Source organism: Vigna unguiculata, chromosome 1 (assembly GCF_037176805.1).
Source record: "Vigna unguiculata cultivar grain cowpea cultivar isolate G323 ecotype 2 chromosome 1, ASM3717680v1, whole genome shotgun sequence".
NCBI classification, from domain to species: domain Eukaryota; kingdom Viridiplantae; phylum Streptophyta; class Magnoliopsida; order Fabales; family Fabaceae; genus Vigna; species Vigna unguiculata.
This window is the reverse complement of record NC_140792.1, coordinates 23,118,669-23,129,525: the sequence shown is the minus strand read 5'-3', so window position 1 is coordinate 23,129,525 and position 10,857 is coordinate 23,118,669. Positions and strand designations below refer to the sequence as shown.

Here is a 10,857-nt window from a genome sequence, read left to right as displayed (position 1 = left end):
AAATATTTTAAAAGAATATAAAATTATACCAAAAGGTACTTACCATACTAATACTATGTTCAGAGCAAAAGCCTCTACCCTAACAACAGGCCTTCACCTCTAAGTGTTTTTCTATGTCCCAATAACCCAAAAAGAAAAAAATGTGGCGTAAACCCTCATGTTTTCTCTCAATCTTCATTAGCCCAACATTTTATAACCTACAAACATTCAAAACCTTAGTCACTTATCGATCATAAAACCATATCAGTAATATGAGCTAAGTGAAGTAATATGAACTAAGTGAGAGTCAAACTCAGAACCTTCTCTATAAACAAGCTTCCGCTAACTAAGCTATCACATCTTTTCGTACCATGACCAAAATTAATTTAAATATATAAGAAATTAATTTATTTTACCAAATAAAAATATTTACTTTGGTCTTACATATAACATGTAGATCTTATTGTGATTGGTTAATTAAATTTAAAAAATAGTAATTATCAAGAGAGTAAAATAATAAAAATATATGTATGCTTCAAAAGTAGTTAAAAAAATAGTATTTTTCTTATTAATGTTATGCATAAATATAATTAGAAAAGTATTACAAAAATTATTAAAATAAAAATTGTTATGAACAAATATGAAATATGTTTCTGTTAATTTTATAATGTTATAATTATATATATATATATATATATATATATATATATATATATATATATATAACAATACAATAATATTTATATAAAGTTTGAACAAATGAGACTCATCTCATAATTCAGGTAATTTCAAGTAGTAACTAACCACCTATATGTTTTCTGTTACAGAAGTTTTGTTTTTAAAAATATAAAAGATTTATAAATACCAATTGATCCATGTAGAGTATTCATTTATCTTTTTTCACTTTAATAATCACATATTTTCTATATTTTATTTTATATAAATTTTACTTATTTGACCACTATCCATATCAGTTTTCATCAACAGTTAAATGATCAATTAGTAAAAATTTAAGTTTGACTTCTCAGTACGAATTATAAATAATAGAATAAATTATATTAACAAGAATACAAGTAATAACTAGAAAAAGTTACTAACTTTTTTATGAAAAGATTTATTTTTATTATATATATATATATATATATATATATATATATATATATATATATATATATATATATATATATATATATATATATATATATATATATATATATATATATATATATATATATATATATAACAGATTCTATTCTAACCTCAAAGAAAATCGCCCCTTTAAGGTGGGAAGGGAAATAAGTTTAGGTGGCAGTGTGGAAGGCGAAGACGAGATAGGGCATGGGCGACAGCACCTGAGCAATTCACCTCTTTCTGCTTCTTCATCATCACCATCATCGTCATCTCTTTAATCAACAATCGTATCTGTAACTTCAACTACCCTTTCATTCAACCATGTAAGCTTTCAAAATTTCTTTCATGCCTTCACTCCCACTACCTTCTTCCTTTAAATCAAAACCCTTTAAAAAAAAAAATCAAATAAAGATGTTACTATCCTCTTACCATTGCGTGATTCGGTTCGTTTGTTTGTGTCTTTTTGTTTTTAAACACAAGGAAGCTGAAGGCGTCAGTGAATCGACCTCCCACACCAGATGTGATCGAAAATGCCCCTGAAAGGGAGCCCACGCTTCAAGAGCTCATCAATATCAAGGTTTCGTCTTTTTGCTTGTTTGTTCTGTTCCAAGTTTCAATTGATTTTTTTTTTGGAATGGTTATTATGGGTCTTGAAGATTAGTTTAGTTTGTTAGTTTTTGATGGTGTTGTTGGGTTTCTTGAATGGCTGTGAAGTTGATCGAGACCGGAGAGAAGGAGCGTCTCATGGAGCTTTTGAGGGAAAGGCTTGTTGACTGTGGTTGGAAGGATGAAATGAAAGCTCTTTGCAGGTATTTTTATTTATTTTTTGTTTAGTGAATAGTACACCCGCTTACCAAAATTGTGATGAAACTATGGAGAATGGATTTATTGGAAGAGACTAATGATCTCCTTTAGTATTATCTGTGCTCTCTTCAAATGAAGATATCTCTAGAAAAAATAATTGTCATATTAGATAATAAGATAAGTTTGTTGACGTTAATAAATACCATTTAAAGTCATACACTATGATTTTAGTTTGGTCGGCAGTTTATTATACTTTCATGCTATGGGTTTCTCTTAGTCCACTACACTAAAGAGTGTTCTGGTCATGATACTGGAAATGAGCTTTTACACCCTGTTGGGATTGAACATGTGTTCCCACAATGTGTGAGAACAAGGTGTATTATGCTGACAGTAAATGTAAATTAAATTCATTTCATTTTATTTTAGGTTTGTCACCATGATTCTTTTTCTTCCTATAGAGGCACTTTGTGGGTTATAGCCTTGCAGGGTTATTTATTATCGATTCAGTAAGTGAGTTTTAGAAGTTCTAGATGCCCTTTTGAGTATACTAGAAGCAAAATAAGTATTTTCTAGTACAGGGGAAAACAGAATTATTCGAATTTGAAATTAAATATTTGCCATTCTATATTAGACTCCAGTTCCCATTCGGACCAGTAACACAAGGGTGACTTCTTGTGTAGAAACTTTTGCTTACTGCTATTGACAACTATGGCTCAGATTTCTAATTAACTCTAGACATTTAGATACAACTTTAAGTTTGACTGACGGAATGAACGAATTATTTCTACTTGTTTGGTGTCTTCTTTGTGTGTCTATCTAGTGCTTTGGTTGTATGTAGTGTTAAATTCATTATATGCTTTAGTTGGCACTTAATTCTAGGACCGTGTGACTATACACAAAATGTTTCCATGATAATATCAGGTCTTCTCCCTGGCTGTATATTGATTCAACTTTGCTGTTTTATCTCACTCTGTTGTTCTTTTCTGATTGTTTCTACCATTTTGTGCTGATAAACGCTCACTTGTGTGAAATTGGAACTTCTTGTCCTTTTTACTGCAGAGCCGTTGTGAAGAAGAAAGGGAGGAATAATGTTACTGTGGATGAACTTGTACATGTCATTACTCCAAAGGGCCGAGGTAGAGAATTAGGTGTTTCATAGTTTGAATTTCTTTTCTTCTCTTTTCTTCATACAAAAAATTTCCAAGCTTAATAATGTTGTCTGATCTCTGTTACCGACCTCATTTATAGAATAAGACATTTTTGTTGAGGGTTGTGCATATAGAAAATATATAGAAAATTTGAATTTAGTTGAATGAAACTCCTCATTAGGTCAACACCACCCAAAATTCTTCAAAATCTAATGATTAATATTTTATGTAGTCCTTACTGAGCAGGGTACTACGTGTTTAAACATTTGAAACTGAACAATTATGCCACGGTGTGTTTTCTTTATCAGAAAGGTGTCCAACTGACAATATAAAGAACTTGTCAAACTTGTTTTTTTTGTTTTTCGCAGCCTCCGTTCCTGATACCATAAAGGCTGAGTTGTTGCAGAGGATTCGCACATTTCTTGTGTCTGCTGCTCTCTAATCTATTCAAGGTGTGGTTGGTGTTAAACCTCACTAATATGTTGTAAAGATTATGGGTGGAACTAGTAAGAACTGCACACACTTGTACTAGGTTTTTTCTGGAAAGTATATGAATATGTCTTGTAAAAGCATGATTATTTCACTCCTTGCAATATAAATTTGAAAAATAATTTTTTATCCAAAATTACTAGTATGTAACAGTCTTATTCCTTGCTTTTATTTTGGCCTTTTATTTTGGCGTTTATGCAAAAACATTTGTTATACAAGCAAAAGTTCGTTTACTTGCGTGTATGCTTTTAAATATCATCGTACTACAGCTGACATAAATAAAATTTCAAATTTCTGATACATGCATGTGAAAGGTAATAGTAATTCCTTTATTCGAAGATTTCATGTTTTTACAAAAGAAAGCTATGTACATATTCATTTCAGGTAAAGAAAATCCTTAACTTATACACCTATAATTACAATTCCACACTATTTCAAAGGTATGATCTTTGAGCTTTTAACTACATTATTTGACCCCAGCATTTGGTATCTTGAGCATTGAAGTCTATTTAGGTGTACCATCTCAATTTGCTAGATCTTCTCTACATCTAGTCTCTTTCCCCTTCTTATCATTTGAAGGCTTTCCAATTTGTCTTGAAAGTTAAACAGACTTAGAAGTCACATTGGGCCGATTGAATTGTACTCTCACCTTGCCCAAGATAACAAGTAGGGAGCATGGTTACAATATCACATTGATATTTTCAAGGTTTGATGCTGATATCTTGAACACTGATGAAAAGGGAAGGGTTATCACAACATTAGGTGTTCCTACTAAATCTATAATCATAAGGGTTATCACAGCATTAGGTGTTATCACAGCATACCGATTCATCGATAACATTATTTCGTACTAATTTAGACAAGTTGGTCTGTTTTAGATATTTATGACACTTAGAAGTGAGTTGATTGAATGATCTACTATAGGATAAAATGGTGGGTTTTAGGTCAAAATGACACGGCAATCCATAAAACTATTCATCTTAATACTACAAACGCTAATTGATTTATCAACATGTGTTTTCTGTAAATTAGTCTTGCAAAAATAAAAGGATTGAGTGTGTTAGCATACCAATTTTAACATTGTTAACTATAAATCTTAAATACAACTTTTAAAGTAGTTATTATAAATTAAGTATTTTATAATCTGTCAATAATTCATGATTATATGAAAATTTAAAAATCTTTGTACTGTGAGCATATATAACATTTTCATTCATATTTCATGTTGGTTACTTTTTAATAATTTCAGAGAGATTAAAAATTAACAGTAACATAATGTTTAATGTTTATTTTCTTAGTCATATATTCACCTTTTAAAAGAATTATTACTTTTACGTATCATTTATTGGACGGAAAGAAAGATGCAGGAAACATTTTTATATTGTTTTTTAATTATTTTTCTGTCAGGAAAAAAAAATATTTATTATGTGATCTTGCATTCAACAATACAATGCTTTTACAATGTGTTATGATGATGTCATCTAAGTAATTTATTTATTTGATGAATTTAAAATTTATCGGGGAAAGATAAGTTGTTTAGATGAGACAATTAAAAGAGAATTGAAATTTTAGAATTTTGTTAGAATTATTAAACTACATAAAATTAAAGAATTTCAAATTTTATCTAAGAATTTGAAATCTTTATATTGTTAAATTCTTTCTAGTTCGAGTTAACCTAGGTTTGGGTTGATTGATTTTACTTGACTTGATTCTAGATAGACTTAACTTAATCTCATGTGATATCTCAGCCCAATACGACTTAGTCTTTATGTTGCTTTGGCCCAACATGACTTAGACTTGGTCAGAGCTTAATTCGACCGAACTTGACTCAACATGGATCTAGTCCAATTCAACTGAACATGATTATGCCATGATTCAAGTAATATTGCATATACGATTACAAATTACAATTGTTCACAATCGTTTCTTCCCATAATTGCATTACGTGCACTTGAATAAAATTGTCCAATTCAAATTGAAAATCAAATAATTTGTTTGCGCATCCAAAGGCCCACTAGATCATGTATCGTTGTATCAACTGTAGACGCTGTGTGAGTTCAATTTTTCCCCAACTTCTAGTGAGACTTGTTTGATTGTGCCATCTGATGAAGGTCAAGTTAAATTGTCTAGCGTCTAATAGAACTTAAAAACTTATTTATATAAATGATTTTAGTTGAAACTTGATTAATCTCAATTAAGCAAATTCCAATTACAATATTGGATTTAGTCTCAACATATCAAGTTAAATATTCTAAAAGTGAATGAAAATATGATCATCACTCACCATCCTATCTTAACCCCTTTTTTCATGTACTTTTCTCACATCACTAGTATCTATTGTCAATTTCCATTTCATTTATTACATATATATTATGTGATTATTAAGCTTTCATCTCTTGTCTTTTTACTTGTTAAAGCTTTCCAAGATGTAACCAAAAGTACATTTACACAAGGGTTAACTGAGGAACTTTATGGTTAGAACCTTGTAGGAAACTTGGAAACTTAGTGAAAAGATGGATTAGAAAGATGTTGAGATTCCAGTCTGGACAATATATTGGATGTTAAAAGAATTAAGTCAAGTAGTTATGTCTGTTATGTTAGTTTACTGGTTTATTCTGTTATTAAATTAGTAGCACCTATTATTTCTCTATATAAATACTCTTCCTTTCACATATCAATAATAGTATGCTTTCACAATATTCAGTATCAGTCTTTCTTTCTAGATTCTGACAGTTTCTAACATTGGAAACGTCGATATCTCGAGCACTAGAACTCCCATTGACATGATTCCAAAACGAGGTGAAAGTTCACATTGTAAATTGTAATTTAGGCTTATGAAACACTAATTTTAGATGTGTAGAACGAGAGTTATGAAGACGTGATAAATCTGGACAGAAGTGAGTTTTTGATTTCGGGTGAAAGAAGAAGACGTGAATATGAAAGGTGGAAGGAGAGAATCACTTTTCCAAAGGAGGGAAAAGTCCTTTGATACAGTCAAAGGTTCTTGAATCACTCAAGAACTTAGGAGAATCACTCTCACTAAAATAAAAGAGATAAACTATAATTTTCTGAATAAAACTCAATTTGTTTCCATTGATAAAAATGGTTCAGCTTATATACAAGCTTTAACCATCAAAATTACAAAAGGCCCATAAATTACAATTACATCCCACTTAGCTATTAATGATCCCACTACTTAGTGGTTGATTGTAACTATAAATTTGACAACCCAAAGGTCACCCCAAAAGCATTCAGTTATGCTTCCTCTTGGTCTCCGAAAGGTTGATTCTTAAGTTAGCAAATGGGATCTTATTACAACTTGAAAATAAAGCAAAACTAAAACCCATTAATTGGTTAAGCCAAAACATAATTTGTTCAACCAATTTTACAAAGCATTGAGCCCTTATTTAAACAAACTAATAACTTAAAAGAAATTGTAACAAATTGGTATATTAGTCCTTCTCCATTTGGGCCATGATGCAATTCACAACCTTGGTCTTTTCTACTTGAAACTTGGATTTGTATTCAAATAATATGGACAACACTTACTGCAGAGCTTCTTTTGCTTTCCTTGCTTTAGCCCTTGTCATAGGTCCTCAAAGTTCTTCAAGTGGATCCTTGCCCTTGCTCATTGTCATGTCTCCATCAATAACTGAACCAAATTCCTTAAGCATTCCTAGGCCAAACTTCTATCAAGAATCTTATTAGGAACCAATCAAAATTCTAAGTTTCCCTCACCTAGTCTTTAACCAAGAAATGCCAACAAAAGCTTCCATATTTTTTCCAATCAAACCTTAGGTTCTCTTAGGGGTGGCAATGCGGGTTCGGCCTAACCCGTTTATGCCCAACCTGCACTTGGCCTGCAAAAAGTGGGCCGGGCTAGCCTGCCCTGCATTTTCAACACAGGTTGAAAAGTTTGGCCCACCCCACATAAATGTAGGCTCGCGGGGGCTAGCCCGCCTTTTTTAATAATTCTTATGATAAAACTTTCAATGTTCAACAAATTGGGAAACTATAACAAGTTCACAAAAATTAAGCAAAGCCTTTGGGAAGTTGGATGATAAATTGATAATTCAACATTTTCATCATATTCATATTCATACTTTGACATACACGATGCATTCTTTAAATTTTAGCACATTTAATAATACATAATACTTGTCTTTTCTAGTCATACAAGAATTTCAAATGTTCATGCAGAAGTCCAGAAGGAAAGTAACCGATATACATAAGTGCAAGTTTTTTCTTTATGCAGGCTTGCGGGCTGGCCCGTGTTGACCGCATGCCAGCTCGTGCGGGCTCCGAGCTTTCGCGGGCTGGGCTTAAGCCCACATTATCACCCCTAGGTTCTCTGCCATAACTTATGAAGGGTGGGCTAGACTTTTCAGCCCGGATTTTAACGCGAGGAGGGCCAACCTCACTCACATTTTGCAGGCCAAATGTATGACGAGCTTAAACGGGCAAACCCACATTGCCATCCCTACACCAAACGCAAACCTCAAAACATAAAAATTACTAACAATCAAAGATGGGTATTTGGCCCGTCCCACATTTTGGCCCACAAAATGTGGATCGGGCTGGTCCACCTTGAATTTGGAAAATGGGTATTTTTCAATGGTCGCCCCACTTTACCTCGTCGCCTTGCGCATGGACCTACGGGCTAGCCTACACACTAGAAAATTAATTCTCATTTTTTTAACGGTATGTACAACACATAATCACAAAACAAATCAAAATATAATTCCCTACCAACATAAACAAAATACAACCAATTCATTCGAAATCAAAGCAACAAAATCCTTAATTAAAATCAAACTAAATCAAAGATGATAATCTTTAATTTCAACCAATAAATTTAAAGCTCGTGATTAACAAAGTGGACAACTAAATATAAAAATCATTCTTCCTTTTCCATGTTAATAACATTGGATGTAACTTTGGATAAACCTTCATCTAGCACATTTTGAAAATTATTATCTTTTCCATCTTCTGCATACATTGAAACAAAACAATAAGTATTCGAGATTGAAACAATACAATAACAAAAAGTATGGATCAATCAAATAATTACCTTTAACAACAAATCCACGCTTCCAACTAAAACGACAGATAATTGCTTCCACATTCTCAGGCAAAAGTCGATTCCTATATTTGTTAAGGATCTGAGATCTAATGCTAAATGAAGATTCATATGCCATAGTGGTTATTGGAATGCTTAACACATCTCTAGCCATTAAAGATAGATTAGAAAATCTTTAAAATGATGTAGGTTCATTTTAACTTTTGTGAAATATGGTGTTTGTGTTCTGAAGAAAACCAAGAGAAAATCTCCACTGGACATTAAAATAGCCAAGCTATCTAGATGTGAATGTTCACTTCTAGAGGATCTAAATAATGATAGTGATTGATTGAATCAAGAAACAAAACAAAATGATGAACATAACAAGATTGTCGAAATGAAAAGGAATCAAGATAAAAATGGAAGTCATAGAAGATGATAATAGTGAGTTGAAGCACTCCACTACAAGGAGGGCCAAATGACATCAATCCTTGGAGATGAGTGGTGTTGTGCCACCACTTGAGTCTAGCTCAAGATAAGGCTTAGAAGTTTCACTCCTAAAGGAGAAGACTCTCACAAGGTTGAACAACAAGAGTGTTTATTCTTCAAAATGTTCAACCCTTTACAAGTCTCAGAACACCCCTTATATAGAGAGTTTAAGGGTCTTCAAGTTTTGCCATGTTCTTCTATTTATAGTTGTAGAGAATATCATAGTTGAAACTCTTAATGGTGAATCATTTGATTCCATATCAACATCTTTGTCTTTGACACTTTAGTGACGAAAGTTCTAATACAATATTCATATCATTCCTTGTTGATCATGTAGTATCTTCTCTTGAAGTGTTTGATCGTTATGTTTCAGAGTGAATGAATATGATGTGTTTTGAAAGTTAAGAAATTTCTTTGCCAAAGGAAGCTTTCCAAGCAGATTATGCAAATCATAACATTAACAATAGTTGAACATAATTTTTTGTTTCCAAAATTATTATAAAAGAGATGTTGGAAGAATTAATACAATGATAAAGTAGTCATTAAGCTTGATTTAATCATATTCTTGTATCAGATACTAAATTCAATTAAAGTAAAATGTATTTAATACATATATAGTATTATCCAACAACATGCAACAAACAATAGGCAATAGACGAGTTCTAGTAGTTGTCTGATCCTTTAATATCATGACAATTTATGCTTATTGTTTTGAGGTACTTTTATTTGAAAAACTAGATATGTTAGAAAAATAATATTGTTTACTTTCATTATTTAATAGTGTTTGTTATCATTAAAATCACTTAGAGCTCTCTTGTGATGAAGTGTCTTGTATTGTCAGGTTCTAACAAGGCACTCATAAACAACAAAGAATCACATTTTGAAAACTTAACCTGTCTTCATCTTGTTATTGGTTTGAAACTTGATGGATAGTCATCCTTTCTCAAGAAACCTCCAACTAAATTTCTGTTAACTATGCTAGTTAAATTCAAATATGTTGGAATAAAATAATTCATAATATTTAGCGGTTTCATTAGTACAATACTTATTTCTATTTTAAAAATTAAATATCAAGTGTATGTGTGTAACTTATTGAATCATTAGACTTTAAAACACTCGACTACATACGTCATACTAGTTTCAAATAACATTTTTGAATTGTATGTAAAATAATACAAGGTTACAGTTAAAGTAAAACCTTAAAACAAAGTCGGTTTCAAAAAATTGTACATAGGACAACTATTAATTAGTTAATTGGTTAAAGTTAACTAAAATGAATCTTTAGTGGCTCAAACTTGCACATACCATAACTATAATTGTTTCCCTTCCATATATGAAGATACTTATATCCATAGTCGTTGTTAAAAACTACTTATAACTATTTATGATGAGTCCATCTTCTAGCTTGGAGTCCTTGAAGATATGATGAAGACTCCATGGATGAAAAGAGGTATGTGGAAGCAAGAGAAGATGAGGTTAAGATGAAGTTTTGGTTCAGCTAGAGTGAATGATCTTTGAGAGAGGTGAGGCCAACTCCTAAGGAAAAAAGACTAAAGTAGACAAGAGAGAAGTTTACTCTAAGGTGAGCTCAAACTAGAGGCATGTGCACACAAATGGGCTTCATCACCCAAATTCAAGCTGCATTTCATGAGGTAAACTCCTCTATTTATAGGAGAAAAGGAGAGCTAGGTGTCTTTAAAAAGTGAAGGAAAATTCTAGTCTAGAAAGTTGAATTTAGAAGCAAAAAAGGAGCATGTG

At 31.7% G+C, this 10,857-nt stretch overlaps 1 protein-coding gene across 1 annotated transcript; it reads left to right on the top strand.

Moving 5' to 3' along the window:
• Nucleotides 1-1,225: 1,225 nt before the first annotated feature.
• On the top strand, nt 1,226-3,687 carry LOC114176405 (transcription/mRNA export factor). Its single transcript, XM_028061450.2, has 5 exons — nt 1,226-1,433; nt 1,591-1,687; nt 1,825-1,919; nt 2,974-3,050; nt 3,431-3,687. Coding segments are annotated over exons 1-5 (345 nt in total). The 5' UTR covers nt 1,226-1,431; the 3' UTR covers nt 3,505-3,687.
• The last annotated feature ends 7,170 nt before the right edge of the window (nt 3,688-10,857 follow it).